Here is a 21,906-nt window from a genome sequence, read left to right as displayed (position 1 = left end):
AGCATCTTCTGGATGGATAGCAGGGCTGGGGGTTGATCGTCTTGTTCAGCAACGTCCTCATCAGAGGGTTCCTCATCCGAAACTGATGAGGAAACGGCAACGGAGTGGGCAACGTCTGACTCGCTGAATCCGGTCGCACTGGTGGATGTGTGACGGAGCCGGACGCATGGCATTGCTGCACAGTCTGTGAACTGTCAACAACCATGGGTGCGCGAGGAAGTACAGCGTCAACCCGAACTGTCTAGACTGTCTGGGTTATGCAGTCAACACCCTACCGGGTTGCTGAGGTTGACGCACTGCGTCACAACAAGTCACCTCTGCTGGTTGTTGAACGTCTTCCTAGTGACACACTGAACGTCAACAACCACCTCCGAGCGTCGCTTAACGTCAACGTGCGACTGGCAACCCACACTGGGTCGCATCGGTGGAGGAACCACCTCAACTGGCAGACGCGAGTAGGATACCTCAGCGTCAACAGGGCGCACAACCAACCGGTTGGAAGGTTGTTGGCCAGAAGGTTCTTCTCCACATTTAAGTCCTCAATCAAGGACACAAGCTTGGACTGCATGTTTTGCAGCAAAGCCCATAGGGTCTACGGGAGCAGGTGTGGCAACAGACGGGGTTAGCGACTGAGGCGGAACCATTTACCATCCCTGGAAGCCTAGTTATGTGTGACATAATAGTACAGCAACACTTCAAAGGCTCGACAAAAGTGGGAAGTTGACCTGTAAACAACTTGGAGCGTCTCCTGGCTAGGCGCCAGGGCGAGTCTACCAGAATTGAGAAGTCCATCTGGGCAGAGGCAAGAACTCCCAAGCCGAGAACTTCTCTCGTGTCTTATCAGACTCTCGCTCTATAAGCCAGTTTAAAAGAAGGGAAAACAAAGGCTGTATCCCTAAAACTACTCCTGGTGCAAAACCAGTCGCCTAGCCAACGTAACGCTCTCTAGGAGAGCGAGAGAGCACTAGCTTAACAACAACGGCTTCGAAGCAGCTAGGCCTAGTGTAAGTTCTGACGTTTAGGCGAACGAGGAGCAGCAGTTACAAGATCCGGACGAAGATCCTTAAAAAATCATCATGATTTAATTAAAGTCCATAGGAGGCTAAGCAGCTTAAGGCTCCTCTCCAAATGACAGAGTCCTCAAAGGAATATCAGTAGGAGGGAGAACAGCACTTTCTCATCTACAGGAACCTTGTCCGAGAAAAGCTAGGTTATCTCAGTGAATCTCTCACTGGTGCATTAGTAGCAGACCAGAAGGCAACGTCATGTAACTGCTTGACAGTCTGTGAACTGTTAACAACTGAACTGTCAACCACAACAGGTGCGTGAGGACATACAGCACTGGTGCATTAGTAGCAGACCAGAAAGCAACGTCATGTAACTGCTTGACAGTCTGTGAACTGTCAACAACTGAACTGTCAACCACAACAGGTGCGTGAGGACATACAGTGTTCACTCGAGACTGCTTTGACTGTCTATACTGAGCAGTCAAAACAACTCTAGAATGCGGAGGTTGACGCACCGCGTCAAAACACGGCAACTTAACTCCACCCTCCTGTTGTTGTGGTAACACGCGAACGTCAACGGAGGGTTCCGTGCGTCGGTGAACGTCAACATGCGTCTGGCAGGGTACACTGCGCATGGGTGGTGGAACTCTCACAGCTGGAGTGCGGGAGCAGGTAGCCTCAGCGTCTACTGGACGCACAACCGTGGTTGGTTGTAGGCTAACGGGTGCAGCGTCAACCTTCTCCGCACGATACTCCTGCATAAAAGAAGCTAACTGTGTCTGCATAGACTGTAGCAAAGACCACTTAGGGTCTACAGCAGCAGGTGCGGCAACAGACGATGTTACTGCCTGTTGCGGTACCACTTTGCCTCTCTTAGGAGGTGTGCAGTCGTCGGAAGACTGCAGCGAGTCCGAACTGACCCAGTGGCTACAACTGGGCCGTTGGACTTGCACGGAAGGGACCGACTTGCACTTAATAAGCTGCGAGACCTTGGTCCATGGTTTCTTACGAGAAACCTCTTCCGCAGACGAGAAATAAATGGGCTCTCTCGTCTTTGTGTGGGTGGGGCGATCTTGGGTAGATACGCCCGAAACCAAGGAGGGAAAACGTCTGTTCGTTGATCAAGGCCTGACGAACCCATAAGTCGTTCGACATTACTTCTCCCCTGGGCTTGGGAGCTTGTAAGAGGTCCCGGACTAGGTGAACGACAGGCACGAACAGACGAACCCTCGGACGCAACACTGTAACCCTTGCGCATATCACTTTATCACTTCGATTTTCTGCTTTGCACTAATTTCACTGAAATCGAAACTTTTACTGATTTCTACGTGAAATACGCAATTCTACCCTTCATAAAAAGGTAGTAATTGCGAAATCAGTCGTATAATGCAGCTCATTAATACTAGCAAAAAACAGAAAACATATATAAAGATAAAAAATTCAGTGGCTGGGAAAGAGACTAAACACTAGTTCAAATAAACTACGTTTACAATCTCTCACCGCACATAGCCTGGGGAAGAGAATAAAACCCTAGAAACGTTTTACCTTCTTCCCTGTACAGCGACTAGGGAGGAGAGTAACACGAGAAACAACGTTACCCGCTTGAACGGAACGTTTTCTCTCCTCTCTCTCCCTCCGTCTCTATCTCTCTCTCTCTTTCTCTCTTGATTTCGCACCTAAGAGAAGAGCCCAATTATAAATCGTCAAAAAAAAACATGTTATTTGACTAAAAGGAACAAACTGAAAGGTTTTCCAAATAAAAAGTTCCTTTAATTTAGAATTTAAAACATTTAAGTTAAGAAAGAATGAACGAAACGTCAGAAACGATTTACTCTTACTGCAAAGTGAAACCGTGATGCTCTCTCTCTATCGTAACGATAGAGCGCATGTTGAACGTCCTGAACGTCAACAACTGCGTAGTCTAAAAACTAAACGTTAGTTCATCTTTGAAAACAGTACGAAAACTATCAAAGAGATTCTTTCATAAAACATTAAATTTAAAAAGTTTTAAATTCTTTAAAGGCTAACGGGCTCAACGTTGATTAACTTCGGTTCCAATTTCGGACCGCCTACTATAAGGAAAGGTCGCATATAAACAAAACATAAAAATTTATTCTATATGTTTATAATAAATGGAAAGTTAATCGAAGAGGCCTAATAAAGGCGGAGAGATATAAAATATGTGGATCTATAACGTGTTAAGCAAAATTACAAAAAACCTAAACACACTTCCTTCTAAGGGAAGGGTCGGCCATTTAAAAGTGAAAGAGAATCCATACTCTCTTTGTCACCATAATTAAATCTATCCAAAACGAGTTCAAGTTTTGAGATGAAGATAAAACCCCTGCATAGCGAAAGCTCAAAACTAGAATAGTGTACTTCACCAAATAGTTGTGAAAACAAATCCAGTTAGTAACAGCGTATTTAGTAGGTCTTGCCAGTGGCACGACAGAGAGAAAATTAGTTCTGTGTTGACATGAAGTACTTGAGTACCTGCTCGACAGATGGCGCTGTTGATGTACACCCCCACCTGTATAGCGATCGCTGGCGTATTTCGTCCTTAGGTTTTTCTGTCGGGCAGCAGAGCTGACAGCTACATGATCACCGGGTAAGTTTAATATTGAAAATTGTATTTTTCCTAACCATACAAACCTTAGCTATTTAATATGGGTATTACTTTTGGCGTAGCTGAAATGACGAACCATTAGAATTTTAACGAGTGTTTACTACTCCCTCGCTAGTTAGCGCGGGGGTAGGGAGGGGTAGCTAGCTACCCCTCCCCCTCTCACACACCTGTGACTAGCTCACTTTGCTTAGAGGTAGGACTTCCCGAGGGACAGGGCTGGCAGGCAAGTTTGATTAAATAGCTAAGGTTTGTATGGTTAGGCAAAATACAAATTATCTAAGAATTTGTCATTTGTTCCGTAACCGAAATACAAACCACACTATTTAATATGGGTGACTTAACCCTCAGGTAGGGTGGTCCCAGCCATTTCTGACTTTTGGCTTTTGCCCGGGGACTGAGTATCTGAGTGTGTCAGCGCTCAAGATAAGGAGTCCCTGCACCTCGCAAGTGCCTTGCTCTGTGAAGGACCGCGACCTACATAAGCTGATGTGTGAAGGAATGAAGTGTGACTCGTCCTAGGAAGTTGACCTGAAGTACTTTAGATGGAATTCTAGGATAAGACGTTCCCAATACCACCTCGTAAGGGTATGGGGACGTGACAGTATTATCTAATACTAGGAACACAAGGGAACATGGTTTACCTGCAGTGGTTTGAGGTCAGCTGTGCAGAGAACCCAGGATGCTGCTTTCCCCAAGAGAGGGGAGGATGAAGAAAAGAATAAGGGCCAGACAAACCTTTTCATTCATGCAGACTAAAACCGGGTAACAATGCCCTCAACCATCTGCTACTTGTCCATTAAGGAGCATGAGGTTTAAACAAGCTGTTGTGCAGCCACCACAGGGCCGATAGAGACCGTATCGAGCCTCCTGTGGATCACGTCTTGCAGGTAGTGGGCGGTGAAGGTCGTTTGACGCTTCCAAACCCCTGCTAGTAAAACCTGCATCACTGAATAGTTTCTCTTGAAGGCCAGGGACGTAGCAATGCCCCTGACATCGTGTGCTCTGGGGCGACGTGGTGGAGAAGGGTCAGGATTTAGGAAATGATGGATAACCCTGCGAATCCATGCTGAGATAGTGTTCTTAGTGACCCTCCTCTTCCTCCTTCCAGTGCTAACAAACAATGCCTGTACCCGCGGACGAACTGCAGCTGTTCTCTTAAGATAGAGCCTCAGACTCCTCACTGGGCACAGTAGGAGATGGTCTGGGTCATCTGTTACAGAACACAGACTCGAAATCCGGAAAGAGTCGAACCGAGGGTCCGGCACTCCTGGATTTTGAGTCTTAGCTACAAACTCAGGGACGAATCTGAACGTTACCTCCCCCATCCCCTTGAATGGGCGATGTCATACGAGAGATCATGAAGTTCGCTAACTCGTTTGGCCGAGGCCAAAGCGAGTAGGAACACCGTCTTCCAAGTCAGGTGGCGATCAGAAGCATGGCGTAATGGTTCGAAGGGAGGTCTCTTAAGAGACCTGAGAATTCGAACCCCGTTCCATGGAGGAGGTCTCACTTCTGACTGAAGGCAGGTAAGTTCATAACTTCGTATGAGTAGAGAAAGTTCCAGTGAAGAAGAAATGTCCATTCCTTTGAGCCTGAAGGCAAGACTTAAGGCTGAGCGATAGCCTTTCACTGCCGAGACTGAAAGGCACATTTCCTCCCGCAAATACACGAGAAACTCCGCTATTGCTGGAATAGTGGCATCGAGTGGAGTGATACCCCTTCCATGACACCAACCACAGAAAACTCTCCACTTCGCCTGGTAGACCCCTGCGGATGACTTTCGCAGGTGTCCAGACATCCTTTCCGCAACTCGTTGCGAAAAGCCTCTGTGAGGAGATGCTGGATAGTCTCCAGGCGTGAAGCCACAGCGAAGCTACGGCTTTGTAAAAGATGTTGACGTGTGGTTGTTTGAGTAGCTCGTGTCGTGGAGGGAGTTCTCTCAGGAGCTCCGTAAGGAGTTGCAGAAGGTCCGGAAACCACTCTGCGTGATGCCATAGCGGAGCTATTAAGGTCATAGACAGGTTGACCGATTTCTGGTCTAGTTGAGCACCCTCCTCATCAGACAGAACAGGGGAAAGGCGTACACGTCGATGTTGTCCCACCGTTGTTGGAAGGCATCTTGCCAGAGTGCCTTGGGGTCCGGGACTGGGGAACAGTACAGCGGAAGCTTGAAATTCAAGGCTGTCGCGAACAGATCCACCGTCGGGGAACCCCACAAAGTCAGGAATTTGTTGGCTACTAGACGATCCAAAGACCACTCGGTACTCACTATCTGAGATGCCCTGTTCAGACTGTCGGCGAGCACATTCCTCTTGCCTGGAATGAAGCGAGCTGATAGTGGAATCGAGTGGACTTCGGTCCATCTCAGTATCTCTACTGCAAGATGGGATAGCTGTTCTGAAAAGGTACCTCCCTGCTTGTTGATGTAAGCCACTACCGTGGTGTTGTCGCTCATCACTACCACGGAGTGACCCGCCAGGTACTGTTGGAACTGCAGAAGTGCCAGGGATACGGCCTTCATTTCTAGCATATTTATGTGGGGGCACTTTTCTGATTCTGACCACAGGCCTGAGGTCCTGTGGTTCAGAACATGGGCCCCCCACCCTTTCTTTGAGGCGTCCGAAAACAGCATCAAATCTGGGGGGAGGACGAGAAGATCCACTCCCTTTCGTAGGTTCTCGTCTGTCACCCACCACTGAAGGTCCGTCCGTTCCGCAGGACCCATAGGGACCAAGACGTCCGGGGAATCGTGTCCTTGATTCCACCGGGACTTGAGTCGCCATTGCAGGGATCTCATCCTGAGGCGACAGTTTGGAACTAGACGGGCCAGGGAAGAAAGGTGACCGAGGAGACGTAACCACGATTGGGCTGGGAGTTCTTCCCGTCTGAGGAAAGAGTCTGTGACCCTCCTCAGCCTTGCTATCCTGTCGTCTGATAGGAAGGCTTTGTGGAGATTGGTGTCCAAGATCATACCTAGATATACCACCCGTTGAGTTGGAAGCAGAGAAGACTTCTCGAGATTTACCATGATCCCTAGATCTTGACAAATTCCTAGAAGCTTGTCTCGGTGTCGAAGAAGGGTCGACTCCGAGTGCCAGGATCAGCCAGTCGTCCAGATAACGGAGGAGAAGGATGCCGATCCTGTGTGCCCACGAAGAAATCAGGGTGAACACTCTGGTAAATACCTGAGGTGCTGTGGAGAGACCGGAACACAGCACCTTGAACTGGTAGATCTTGTTGTCTAGGCTGAATCTTAAGTACTTCCTTGAAGACGGATGGACTGGGATCTGGAAGTACGCGTCCTTCAGGTCCAGTGTACACATGAAGTCTTGTGGTCTCACTGCAAGTCTGACCGTGTCTGCTGTCTCCATGCTGAACGGAGTTTGTTTGACAAACCTGTTCAGAGCTGAGAGGTCGATGACTGGTCTCCAGCCTCCAGACGCCTTCTTTACAAGAAAGAGTCGACTGAAGAAGCCGGGGGAGCCGTCGACGACCTCCTGGAAAGCGCCCTTCTTTAACATGGTCTCGACTTCTGCCTGTAGGGCTTGCCCCTTTGCCGATCCCATGGCATAGGAGCTCAACAACACTAGGTCCACTGTCGGGGGAGGTAGAGATGTTGTGAACGGGACGCGATATCCCTGACTGATTACGGAAATCGTCCAGGAATCGGCCCCGAGTTGCTGCCACCTGATCGTGCAACTTTGTAGGCATCCCCCCACTGGTGGACATGCAGGGGATTGCCAATCCTAGCGATTGCGGCCTCGGCCACTCCCTCTAGGATTGTTCCCTCCCCTGGAGGACATTTTGCCTTTCTTGTCTTTGACAGGAAAGGGCTTTTGTTTGGACACCGTCGTCTTTGCTGCCACTGCCGGTTTCGTTGTCTTGGACGGGCGAGGTTGTTGAGGTGCTGGAGGTTTGATGTGAGAGCCCTCTGGAGGAGAGAGTCCTGATTGGATTTCCTCCACCTCTCAGCTGCCTGTTCCACATCTTTAGGCTCAAACAGATTCTTTCCCAAAAGGGAAGAATGTCTGAGCCTGCTGACTTCGACGGCTGGGACCTTCGAATGGAACCTTTCTGCCACCGCATCACGTCGTTTTAAGATGGAATTGGCCTACAAGTTCGAGACTTGGTGGGCCAGAAACTCAATGGTGCGGGTGCCCAAAAGGAGGAAGGTCTCCAGGGCTTTCCTGGTGCTCTCCTTAGACAGATCCTCGGATCGCAACAGGATGCCAAGAGACCCCAGCCAGACGTCCAGCCACGAAGTAGCCTGCATGGCACACTTCGCAACCTTCTCCTGACTTAGGATCTCTGTCACCGAGATAGTCACTTGCCGGCTAGAGAGCCTCTCTAGAGGGACTCCCTTGGTAAGCACTTCCACAGAGTGGTGCAGGGGAAGAGCTAAGCAAGACTCCTCCATGATCTCAAAGTACCTCCTCTGGTGGATACGAGGAGGAGGGAGGAGCTTGTTGCCAGCAGTGGAACGGCTGGAGGAGGCGAGTTCCGTGAGCTGGCCCTCAACCTTATCCCTGGCACTCTTCACACCTTGGGACCAGGGCAAAGCCGCACTGGCCTTAGCGGGTTTCTGGGTGCCAAAGACTCGGTCCAGGACTGTGTCCTTGCCCTCACGAGGAGGAATCTCGGGGTCCGGAAACCCGTTGAGATGCCTCATCAGGGTCAGGACCTGCCAGAAGGCATGCTCCGACTCCTGTTGCTCTCCTCCTCGAGAACTGGCAGCAAAGTCTCCTGTCCCCAAAGGCTCTACTTGGGGGGACACGTGGACGTTCTCCGATGGTCTCGTTGGCTCTGCTCGAATCCTAGAGGAAGACTTAGGGATGGTCTTAGAGTCCTTAGGTTCCCTCCTAGGAGGGATACAGGACTCCAATAACGAAGTTTGAGGGCTCTTCTCCGCCCCAACTCGAGACGATTCTCCTGCTCATGGTGGGGTTTCTCCCATTGGTGCAATGGGAGAACGTCTCACCACGGATAGATTCCCGAGGATGGAAAATCTTCGTCCACAGGAGAAGGAGAGAAAGTCTGAGGGGGGAGGGAGCCTTACTCAAGGATTTCCTAGGAGCCAGCTTGACCCTGGGAGAAGTCACCACGACTTCTACTCCACTCTTCCTCTTCAGTGGGGTCGGAGCTGCCCTTGGTTTGAGGCTCAACTCAGAGAAGGCAGGCTTGACAGCCCGAACTACAGCTCTGATAAGGGAACCAAACCATGGCTGCTTACTGACAGATGCTGTGTCAGAGATTCCCTCTGGAGGGAAGGGGATCGAGCGATCCATCGGAGTAGACACTACAACTGGGCCTGCCTGAAAAGAAAGGGAAGAAGATTGGTTCCTGGACCTATCCGAAGACTTCCCCTCCTCCTGCGAGCGCGTTGGTCTGCGCTTGCAGGGGGGGCGGGAGAACGTGAAGACGACGACCTGGATGCTCTCGTTCCTGAAGCCTCGCGCTGCTGTGAATCCCAATGGGAATCATGCCGGGGATCCCGCTGGCGCGATGGAATATTCAATGGTTTGCACGCGGGCGAACATTCGTGCGCGTGCGCGCGGAGATGAAGGCGCGGGCATGCGGGTGAGGGCAAGCGCTGACGAGCAGGAGAGCGATGGCGCACAAGCGAGCGATGGCGGACAGGCGAGCGATGGCGCGCAGGGTGCGTAGGTGAGCAACTGCGTACTGGCGAGGGGGCGCGTGGGCACGCAGGCGATCTGTGGCGCGCAGGTGATCGGTGGCGCGCAGGTGCGCGATCTGGCGAAGGCAGAGGGAGCGCAGTAGGAACCACCAGCGTAGTTGTGCGCGAAGGTGACTGCTCGTGGGCGCGTGGACGCACAGGATCTCAGAGACCTCTTGAAGGGCGCACAGCAAGGGCTGGAACATGTACGCGCGAAGGTGACTGCGCGCGATGGCGCGCGGGCGAAGTCCGATGGCGCGCAGGAGATCGCTGACGAGAAGGTGAAAGCAGAGTCTTCCCTCCTGTGCCTAGATCTGGAGATCGTGGGCGCGCGGGTGAACAATGGCGAGCAGGAGGGCGCTGGCGAACTGGACATTGTGGGCGTGCGTGGCGCGTATCAGGATCACGGCGCGCAGATGTGCGCTGGCGAGGAGAAGATCGCTGGCGCGCAGGTGAGCGCTGGTGCGCAGGAGATCGACGGCGAGCAGAAGAGCGCTGGCGCGTAGACTCTGCAGCAGGAGAGCCCTGGCACAGGATGATTCTGGAGAGTAGTCTCAGGAACAGCAGAAACAGCAGGCGAGCGAATTGCGCACGAGCGCGCAGGAGACCGTGGACGCACAGGGGATACCTGGCACTTAAGGGACTTACTCACAATGTCAGAAAGCCCCTTTTGTCCCGAAGGGACCGGTGCCCGTTGGATAACGGGGTGCGTGGGCACCCACAGCGTGTCAGCAGCCAGGAACGGAGAAGAAAGATCAGCAGGTCTGGCAGGCGAAGGAGATCGCGAACAATCAGCAAAGAGGTCCAGGGATGCAGCTGCAACGGTCACTGCACGGCGAGGAGGATCCTCTGCGGGGGACTGCGAAGGCGAAGAACCGAAGAGGCGCCTCCTAACTCCCTTGTGGGGAGTAGGAAGGCCTGTACGGCGAAGAGAAAGACCAGCTTTACGTCTGATACATCCTCTGGGGGCAGCAGGCAGACCATCATCAGTCCTCCGAAGAGGAGTTTCTGTTAGTGAACTCCCTCAAGGGGAAGAATCACCTGCAGGAGAGACCATTGGACTTAGCTCCTCCCTCGAAGGATGTTCGGAGGGGGGAACTAAGCCTTCAGCAACATCAGCACCCAAGGCAGAGGTTTGACCTAACTCGTCCGAAGCCTCTGCCACAACAACGTCGACGATAGACAGAGGGTCGACCTCTGCTATCGACGGCGACTGTTTGACAGCAGCCCCCAACCTAATTATGTCAAACAGGGCTTCCTTGGAGGGCGAACCCTGAAGCCCCAAGGAAGCCCAAAGCTGCAATAAATCATCATTAGAGACATTAGCAGAAATAACCTCGCCTGGGGGAGGAGGAGGAGCTGCCTCGCTATGGGAGGCAATGCCCGCTCCCGCACCCCGAGATTGGCGAACACAAGTACGGCCTACGCTACCACTCGACGGCCTCTCAGAAGAGACCGATTGAGTGGGAGCTTCGGAGGAGGTTTGAGCTACGGAAGAAGAGTCCTTGGGATTTTCTCTCTTCAAGGAAACCCTTGAAGGAGAAATATCCCGTTTAGACTTCTTCCGGCGCCGTGAAAACCTCTCCCACTGGGAGGTAGACCACTCCCTACACTCACCGCAAACCTTATTCCTTTCACACCGTTGGCCCCTGCAATAAGGGCATAAGGTGTTAGGGTCTGTGTCCACCGCCAACATAAACATTCCGCAAGGGCGGTCAGGTAAGCCGGGACACTTCCGCATAGTAGAGGCCAACTTCCAAGCACACTGAAAAGAAAAAGCAAAACAAGATCAAAGGCTGTCAATAAGCAAGGGTGGGAGGAGACACGTCTGTTCATCACCCGAGCCAAAAGCAAAGTGAGCTAGTCACAGGTGTGTGAGGGGGGGGGGAGGGGTAGCTAGCTACCCCTCCCTACCCCCCGCTAACTAGCGAGCGGATAGTAAACCCTCATTAAAATTCTAATGGCTCGTCATTTCAGCTACGCCGAAAGTAATACCCATATTAAATAGCGTGGTTTGTATTTCGGTTACAGAACAAATGTGATTTCCTACGGTACTGTACTGCGCAACAGACAATGCCCACACATGAGTTACTTCAAGGCTGCGTATAACTTCGTATGAAAATGGTGGCTATTATATAAAATATGTACGCGAGTTAATCTTAAATTGTATAAATATTGTATAGTACATAATTACAATATTGTAATGTACATTAAAGTTTATTGCAAACATAAGCTACATGTGCAGCGATTCAAGCCATCCAAATGAAAACAGTAAACACTTACAGTATAATTAGGCTTTATTGCAGCGATAGTACTGTACATATACTGTATTACAGTAATATACACTACAGTATTAGCAAATGTTATACAGTATCATTAGATAGGAACAACAGTTTTGTTATTATACTGTAAATGAACGATAACTACTGGGTAAAATTATTGTTCCGGTCAGGGCAACGACTACTGTACTGTAGTGTTACATACTGTACTGTAGCCTTACCGTTTCCAGTGTGTACTGTGCACGTGTGCACATGTACTATACACTTACTGATTTAATTACAAACTACTTATACTGTGATAGAAACAAAGTAAAAACAATATTAGGATGTAAATTGTTGGGTTGGGTTTGGAGTTATCCTACCCTAGGTCACCAAATATATGCAAAATTGCGCTTTTTGCACCCATTTCTGTTACATAACCCTTGCAAAGAGTGGGAGCTAACTGTATAAATTAAAAGGACTCAGGTTTGTGTAGCTAGGAAAAATACAAATTACTTAAAAAATTTGTGGTTGGTCCTACAAAAACACAAACTCTTGTTCTTTAATAGGATTTGTGTAGCTAGGAAAAATACAAATTACTTAAAAAATTTGTGGTTGGTCCTACAAAAACACAAACTCTTGTTCTTTAATAGGATTTGTGTAGCTAGGAAAAATACAAATTACTTAAAAAATTTGTGGTTGGTCCTACAAAAACACAAACTCTTGTTCTTTAATAGGATTTGTGTAGCTAGGAAAAATACAAATTACTTAAAAAATTTGTGGTTGGTCCTACAAAAACACAAACTCTTGTTCTTTAATAGGATTTGTGTAGCTAGGAAAAATACAAATTACTTAAAAAATTTGTGGTTGGTCCTACAAAAACACAAACTCTTGTTCTTTAATAGGATTTGTGTAGCTAGGAAAAATACAAATTACTTAAAAAATTTGTGGTTGGTCCTACAAAAACACAAACTCTTGTTCTTTAATAGGATATTTATCCTCAAGGGGGACGAAGTCCCTATAGCCAAACTGGCTGTTTTAATATCAAGGGAAATGTCTAAGCACCTTGGTCTTATACAGGAACAGAAGTGATGACTGTCAATCTCCTAACAACCTAGTCTTGAATATACGGCAGGTGTTAGGCTAGGTTACTGCCAGAAACTGGTGGATAATGAAGGAAAATCTATATCTGTGGAGAATGTTGTCAGAATGTACAGTTACTAAGAAAATGGGTTGCATACATTTTGCCATCCTGACCCTCGTCTGGGAGGTTGGAAGAAAAACTTTTAAACAAAACTTATTTCTAAGAAAAATTACTCGATTATGTGGCTCCCTACATCTAGAGCCCGATCCAGCAAATAACAGGGATTGCTGTACCACAAGGAAGGGGAAGAAAGAAGGGGTAAACGTGCCAGTCATTTTACCTCTCATTCTAGACTTTATATCATGACTACAAACATGAGGTTAGGTTATGTTAGGTTCTATTTCGTAGATAGGGAGTTTTTTGTCCTGTGGAGATAGGTTTGTTACATAATCTTATTGAGCAACTACCACCGGGACAAGAATACTGGTATTCAGGGACTTCTAGGTATACTGTACTCCTATAGATAATGGGTAGGAACGGTTCTGACATTACCCGATTCTTACCTTCAAAAATTGCACCCCTGACAGGCTCTTCTTCAGACCTGGAATAGATCTGATTTGTGTGACCTTGAGTGTATGAATCCGGGATGGTTTCTATATCTTCTTGTCCAATAGGGAAAGGACATTTGATTGACTTATAAAACTAGTAAGAAATAGTATTCAACGATCTTCCACTATTTTTTTGATTGTAGGAGGAATCATAGTGACCTCCCAGAACCGGTAAGCAATTCATTCAGGTTCCCGCTACTGTACTGCAGTCACTTGTTGTAGGGAAGAGATGAAGAAGGATTTGAAGTTATGAACAGTTGGGTTCTAGGTCCTGTACCCAAACTCCTGAACCGAGATGGAGATCCACTATTCTTACGAATAACTTGTGGCACAAGCAAAGTTATGCCATTTCCTACTTGCTTTGTCAGGACTAGGCTAGCCAAGGATATTCAAGGGTCCAACCCTATCTGCTGTATGTTACTCTGTTTGAGCGGAGATTACTCAAGAGGCCTGCAAACTCTTGAAACATTTCCCATGTGCTGAAACAAATGTTCAATGTGTTATCAGCATACTTTGGTCCTTTATTTCTGCCTAGCCATGAGGCTGAGTTTCTGATAGAACAGGATTCTCATATTGTAGTGAAAATGGAGGTGAACTACTTTGGTTTTGGAGCATTGCCTCCCATAGAGAGGTAGGATAAGGTGATTGCCAAGAAAATCCAAGAGATAACTCTTGATGTGGAAGGCACCAGATGTAATCCTTTAGGTTCTATGTGTGGGAGAAGACCTCTTCTTGATCGCAGAACTTACTGTGCTTGCTGTCTTCCTTTGAAGTGGAAGAAAGTTGGTCTCCTGGATCCAGTTGACATCTTAACTAGAAGAGTTGACTGTCAAAGCAAGGGAAACTGTCTAAAAGGACTTAAGAGTACATTTCTCTCTCTGTTGTTCCTTAGAGATCTAAAGGAGCACTGGTAAGGTGGCTTCAGAGCCTGAAAAGTTCTTGCCTTCTGCCTGTTCAGGACTGTTGAGTTTCTGTTGAGGTGAAGTATATAACTGCATACAATCAAAGGTCGAGTAATCTGTTGTCAGACCCATCTTGAAAGCAGCTTCCATGGTAGGAGATTTCTGTCCTGAAAAAGATTGTGTTCCCCATGCCTGAGTCTTACAAAATGGGCCCTGTTTTGAGTACTGCAATCGCTGAATCAATAGATTGTGGTAATGGAGTCACCAAAGCATATCAGGAATGTCCTGAGACAGGACAAGGACAATGGTTGTCTCATATGAGACCTAGCACTGGTGAGAGAAGTGTGAGCTCCTGTGCATAATACCAAACCCCTTCCCTGGGTATGAATTGAATTAAATATAAAATTTGGGCATCAAACCAAGCACTGGAGCATCAAAGACCATTCAGTGCTATATAATGCAAATCAATCAATCATACCCATAGACTCCCAAGATTTGGTTTTCAATTTAACCTATAAAACCAATCACACAACTTGCATACAATAACACCTATATGTAAAATAAGAAGGGATTAAAAGTATTAAAAAATAAATTACGGTAATAATATTAATTAAAGCTCGTGATATATAGCAATACTCTATAAATATTTTTAAGTTTAGGGTATTACAATTTTCCTCCTATATATCTCTTTAAAGGTTTCTGCTACAGTAAATGTATCCTCCTCTGAAGATTAAAAACAGGACAATCGACTAAAATATGTTCAATATCTATTGTCACTTGACAGGTATTACAAAGAGGGGCATGTCACCCTTCCCCACTCTTCATTAAATAATCGTGGGTTGCATGTATATGGCTAATACGAAGGCTAATTAAAATGATGCTATCCTTCCTATCATAATACAGTATTACAACATGACTATTTATCCACCAAAAGGTGGATTTGTTTCAATTTTGTATTGGTGGTCAGTTCAGACAGTGAAAATGCATCTTAAATTTAAGGTTTTTGTAAGGAATACTAGCTTCCTTAGCTGCCTTATCTACCATTCATTTCCATCCACCCCAAAGTGGCCAGGGACCCAACAAAATTCAACACTGGTATTCTTCCTAGACTACAGGAATACTAACCAAATACAGCCATCCTAAGTTATCATGGGTGTTACGTTCACGGGGCTCCCTTTGACAGTGAAAGCAAGTAATTTCTTGTTGGTTCTCTCATTCATTATTTTTTTGGTGTCTCTCATGAACCAAATGCTAAAAACTAAGTCCCCGAAGGAGGCTAAAATCAAAATAGCATAAACAAAGTCAAAGAGAGGTAGATACTCAACTTTAGCGAAAAAGAGGAAGCCAATTCACAAAACTAATCATCAAAGTTTGCGAAAAAAGCGCCTCCCAAAAATCAATCGAACTGTAGCCATCAGCTGCGTTCGAAGGAATGGGAAGCAGGAACGTATAGGGGCACTCGAAGGTGATAGGATGTGTAACGGCTCCTTACTTATCCTTCCCCTTAGTGGATTAGACTGGGTAAGGTCTGTTTGGGGTGCAGATATCTATGGTTATCTTAGGATACATCTTTGATTATCCACGATATCTTTGGATAGTTGTTTCCGGGGGTTGGAACCCCGTGATACCTGACGGTAATTCTCTTGTAATATCAATCGAAGAAATATTATACTGTAGAAGTTGCCAGAAGGAACTTCCATCAGGACGACATGGCTCGAGCCCAAAAATAGATTTTTCCTACGTCAAAATCCCTTAAAGAGATTAGCACAGTACCTAACTCTGCCAAAACGAATTCAAAAGGAATATCACCAACACAAACCAGAAGATGTTTTTGTGGGAATGTAGGTAGAGATAATCCAGAGAAACAGATTAGAGAAGTATTATGTAGATAAGTAGTTAGCTGATACGGAAAGTAGGATCTCTAGTTTCAAAACTGATGAAGTAGCAAAAATAAAAGCAAGCAATGTTATTAGTAAATGATGAGGTAGGTGATGCTCACCCCACAATGAATGGTAAGGAATTTGAAAATATCAACACTTTCTGAGAGTATAAAGAAATATGTAAGCTCTTATGGCATTCTGCCCAAAAGACAGATAGGTTATCAAATTTACACTAGTTCCTATCAGCAAAATACGATGGTGGCTCTATGACTATCTATGTCACACAGATGTAAAATCATTAAGAAATAATAAAAAAAGGATGATTCCCTTAAGATAAAAACAATTGTCAATGACAATTCACTTCATGAGGTATTAACTTACATAGCGTGTAGCATCCTAGATATTGATTTTAATGAAGAGAAAGGGAAAATAACCAAAATACTTAGAAATCAGAAGAAAGAAACTAGGGAACAAATAGCTACATTTCCTACAAGTAAAGCTTAGAATAATTTGAATAGCTACAGGAATGTTAGTTCCGAAGATTACGGTGATAGCACAAATTACTATAACCAGAATAAGAGGCAGTTCTTTGGACAAATTCAGAACAAGGAAATGATCAATCCACAGGAAATATCAAAAGGGAGATAGAAATAAGGCTAAATATTGCAAGTATTGTCAGAAGGGTGGTCACACAGAACAGGAAACATCGGATACATGGCCAAGTGGTGTCATGAATATGTTTACAGTATTTCATTACGGTAATTGAGAGAGAGAGAGAGAGAGAGAGAGAGAGAGAGAGAGAGAGAGAGAGAGAGAGAGAGAGAGAGAGAGAGAGAGAGAGAGAGCCGAATTATATTGACTTTGTAAACGTGTACCTTGTCACAAGATAAGAAATGAAAATATTAAGTTATAGGAATGAAGAAAACAAATAACGAGACGATTGCAGGCACAAAGATGTTACTTTGTGACCTCAATGCTCTGAGTTGCTCAATACGCATTAGCCAAGCATTGTATCGGTTGGAGACCATTTTCTGATCATCTGTCATATTGCCGAGTCAAATCTCTTTCCCACAGGGCTGGAGACGGGGAGGACGCAGTGGCAGAAGCAGTAACAGTGGCTGTTGGAAATAGGACAGCTACCCTTGCCAAAGTGGATATCCATGGTACCCATCCACGCCAATGCCCAACTTAAGGAGAAGCAAACCAAGATGTTGACAGTTCGTCATTATAGTCCTGCTGGAATAGGTCTATCTTGGCCTTATTAATATTATTTTACTTTACAATGTAGTTTTAACTTGGTAATATTTTAAAACCCTGCTGTGTCCCTCTCCATTGCCAGACCCTAGTAGCCCGATGACTTTGTAATTTTTATGTATTCAGAATGAGGACTTGGAAGTTTTAACTATTTCTGTTCAACTTGATACTGTAAATTGTGGCTTTGAATATTTCCAGTAACTTTCAAATAATGTGCTCAATAATCTTATGAATATTTTCTTATTTAAATATATGAACTGATTGAAAAAATAACAGATTAAACTCTGTCCTTATCCTCACTTCCCACATTCTTATGTTTTAACCGCTACTACCACAAGGCCACGTTACAACATTAAAAGACACACATTAGTAGAGAGTGTCAAACCAAGGTGGTTAGGTATGTTATTATTTTTGTTATTTAAACCCAGCAATTTTGAGCCATAACATCCTAGTAGCAGATGAAGAAATCCAGACATCCCGTAGGCTACTGATATAAAAAATAAAAATGCAAGGTATTCGTAGATGCCGTAGAAAGGAAAAGCTGACATAAGGTTTAGGTTTTATTCAGTCTTACGAACACAAGGAAGTCAAAATCTCTTTGTGCTGGACCAAAGAGAAATCCATGTGTTCGGTAGGGCCTAGCGACAATCACCACTATGAGACAAGGCCATGTGACTCACCACAGCTTAATGACAAGCTGCCATGTTGGAAAACGCCCCTATACAAGCAGCATAAAAGAAGGAAAATTTAAAGTAAAAGGACTAGTCCAGTCCAGCATCAACTGTCAGCTAAGCAGCAAGGTCTGCCCGACATCACAGGCCACCCTCAGGGTTAAGCGTTCACCTACTATATTCCTGTCCCTAGCAATGGACAGATATGATCCGAAACAACAGTAACCAGACACTGAAAAAGAATCACTGGACTCTGAAAAAAGTCACCCAACTCTGAAAAAGTCACCCAGCTCTGAAAAAGTCACCTGACGCTGAGAAAGTCCCCCAACCCTGACAAAGAGTCCCCCCACACTGATAGAGTCCCCTGACGCTGAGAAAGTTTCCCAACGCTGAGAAAGAGTAACCCGACGCTAGTACCCCGACGCCAAGAAAGAATCCCCCGACCCCAAGAAAGAATCCCCCAACGCTGAGAAAGGGTCCCCCGATGCAGGGGAAGAATCCCAGATGCTGAGAACGAGTAACCCTACAAGAAAGTCCCCCAATGCTAAGAAAGTCCGACTGAGAAGTTATCCAACGCTGAATAAGTCACCCAACGTAGAAAAAGGAACCCGACTCTGAAAATGAGTCCCTGATTCAGAAAATGAGTCCCTGACTCAGAAAATGAGTCAACTGACTCTGAAAATAAGTCACAGGACTCTGAAAAAGTCTCCACCTTCTGAAAAGAAAGTCAACCAACTCTGAAAAGAAAGTCACCCGACTCTGAAAAGAAAGTCACCCGACTCTGAAAAGAGTCACCCAACTCTGAAAAGAATGTCCCCCAACTGCAAAAAAAAGTCCCCCAACTGCAAAAAAAAGTCCCCCAACTGCAAAAAAAAGTCCCCCGACTGAAGAAGTCACCCGACTGAAAAAAAGTTGCCCGATTGAAAAAAAGTTGCCCAACTGAAAAAAAGTCGCCCAACTGAAAAAAAGTCGCCCGACTGAAAAAAAGTCGCCCGACTGAATAAAAGTAACCCGACTGAATAAAAGTAACCAGACTGAATAAAAGTCACCCGACTAAAAAACAGAGTCATCCGACTGAAAAAAGTCACACGACTGAAAAAAAGTCACACGACTGAAAAAAAAGTCACACGACTGAAAAAAAGTCGCCCGACTCTGAAAAAAGTCCCCCGACAGAAAAAAGTTGCCCAATACTGAAAAAGTCACCCTACTCTGAAGAAAAAGTCACACGACTGAAGAAAAAGTCACCCAACTCTGAAGAAAAAGTCACAAGATTCTGAAATTGCTGCCATTCAGACCATGTGGTAGATGGAACCTAAAAGAGGGCAGGAGACTGTCTGACTCCTGCTATTCAGTCATAAACGCCAGTGACAAGAAAGGAGACCAGTCAACAGCAGATGAAAATAGAATAGCACCATTGCACCACTTAGTGAGGAAGACAGTCTAAGGGCTTCCCATTCCACATATCAAGTTCTACTATTCTGTGTATCCTTGCCTACTGGCTCAGTGAACGTTTTGTTGTTAAATTTCATGCATAGTATTTACTCATGTAAAGTAATGAAACTACACAGCACCATTTATTTTCCACTAATCTTACGAGTGACTAATAAATTAAAGGTTTTCTACCAAAAATAAATAATTCTGTTCAATTCCTACATAAAATTTAAAGAACCTTCACCAATAATCTGTAATAATCACTTTAATTATACAAAGCTTCACACTGACATAATTCTCTCTTTATAGTATATACAGTATATGCAAGATCAATTTTAAATGTTGCTATTTTTCTTAAAATATTTCATATCAATAGCCCCTTACTTCTCATAGTTTATTTCCTTTCCTCACTGGGCTATTTTTCAATATTGGTGCCCTTGAGCTTATAGCACCCTGCTTTTCCAACTAGGGTTGTAGCTTAGCTAATAATAATAATAATAATAATAATAATAATAATAATAATAATAATAATAATAATGATGATGATGATGATGATGATGATGATATAAGCTATGAACCCGATCTTTATGAATTACTATATATCTTCTGAGTCAGTGTCCTTTTAATTGCATAAGGAAACAGTTTACAGTAACAATCAGCTCAAGTTACAATAAGGAATCAAGAGATCCCTACCTACATTTTAAAAATAATATTTACACCAAATCTGTGCCTACAAAGTTTCCATGGAGGCATCAAAAACTTTTCTCTTTTTCATATGAGATCTATGCCACTTCTTTCTCGAGTCTTACTACTTATGACCTCCAGTCACAGTATGTCAACTTCTCCCTGCTTTACTTGAAGAGATGTTTACTGGAAATTCATTACACCTTTCATTTAATACCTCACATCTTGACCCTCTGCTAAGAGTAAAGCTTCTGAGATGAATTGCCCAGCCTTACAGTATGAGTAAACACATCCTCATAAAAATTGGCAATGTATTCAATTAGAAAGGGCCCTGCTTAATTCATGGTACCTTGTCAGTCTTCAGAGCTGAGGACGCCAAACATTCCTATACAGTAAAAAGTGTAATGGCGATTCTTTCTTATTGCTCAAACCTATGAGTTCTGAATGATTCTCTTACTCAATGGCAGAATCTCAGCTCTTTTCCATCCATGTGGCTATTCAGGCTATGGTAAAAGGAATTTTTTTTGTGTGGAAGACAAAACAGCATTTTATCAGTAGAAAATTATCTTTTTTTAATACAAATTCATCACTTTTAACCTTAAAAGAGTCAAGCTGCAGACCTAACTGATATATCACAGCCAGAAAATATCTACACTAAATTATCGTTTGTCATAAAAAAGCTAAAGACCACACTAAATTATCCTGTTTGTCATAAAGAACCTAAAGTCTACCCTAAATTACCCTGTTTGTCATAAAGAGCCTAAAGTCTACACTAAATTATTCTGTTTGTCATAAAGATGCACAGGGTCAAACACAATGACCCTCTTTGTCATAAAGATGCTAAAGTTCAAACTAAATAATACAGACTATCAATAGGAACCTAGGGAAACAATGCCCACATGGCCAAAACCTACAGAGAAACAGGACTGCCTAGAATTGAAACACACACATGAACAGGCTGTAAAATAATAGTTTTGTACTGATAAATTAATTAAGAAAAAATATTAAAACTACTAAAACAATAGCTTCATTGCATACAAAATCCTTATTATGCACAAACCTTACTGTTGGTAGAGTTGAGCATACCACTCAAACTAAAACAACTACAGTGTGCCTCCAGTTACCATGAGTTAGATAATCCACAAGAAAAGCAACCTTGCTCCCACCAGTAGTAAATACTTTCTTTACCACACATGAAGTCCAAAATGTGGTCGAGTGGTAAGCACTCAAAGCATGAGAAAATTGTTAAAAACATATGCCCTAAAAACATTAAAAAACTTATATAATAATGTACATACATACATACATATACCAAAGGCACTTCCCCCAATTTTGGGGGGTAGCCGACATCAACAAGAAACAAAACAAAAAAAGGGGACCTCTACTCTCTACGTTCCTCCAGCCTAACCAGGGACTCAGCTGAGTTCAGCTGGTACTGCTAGGGTGCCACAGCCCAACCTCCCACATAATAATGTAGTTGGTATAAAAAACTCTTCTAAAATGTAAGAAGACTAAAGTAGGTAAAGTTGAAGTAGCTAAGCTGTTATAAAGGAAGAGAGTAAAGCTACATATAATAATACATGTATTGATGTAACTACTGTATGTAAGAAGTCAGTTTATCTCATCATCTGACAAGTCACGTGATAACAATTGGATGAAAGATTTTACTCTCCCGTAGCCTTCTGGACTTGAATAAACACTGTAAAGACCAACCAATCACTTGCCGTAGTTACTTATCAAGAATATTTCTCTCCCACAGAATTCTCTTCAATAATCTATGCAACACCACCTCAACTTGATGATAGTTGACTAGCCAGAAGAGGAAGA

The 21,906-nt window shown here is 44.9% G+C and overlaps 1 protein-coding gene across 1 annotated transcript in view; it reads right to left on the bottom strand.

Moving 5' to 3' along the window:
* Window positions 1-21,906, bottom strand: part of LOC137631175 (zinc finger protein 721-like) — a 99,326-nt gene that overhangs the window by 9,348 nt on the left and 68,072 nt on the right. Inside the window, exons 7-8 of the mRNA XM_068366187.1 lie at window positions 10,925-11,072; window positions 8,690-8,945 (exon numbers count right to left, since the gene is read on the bottom strand). Of these exons, the coding sequence (XP_068222288.1) occupies window positions 8,690-8,945; window positions 10,925-11,072 (404 nt within the window). The remainder of the gene's footprint in view (window positions 1-8,689; window positions 8,946-10,924; window positions 11,073-21,906) is intronic.

Source organism: Palaemon carinicauda, chromosome 1 (genome assembly GCF_036898095.1).
Source record: "Palaemon carinicauda isolate YSFRI2023 chromosome 1, ASM3689809v2, whole genome shotgun sequence".
NCBI classification, from domain to species: Eukaryota; Metazoa; Arthropoda; class Malacostraca; order Decapoda; family Palaemonidae; genus Palaemon; species Palaemon carinicauda.
Note: the sequence above shows the minus strand (reverse complement) of the source record. Positions and strands in the feature narration are given on the sequence as shown.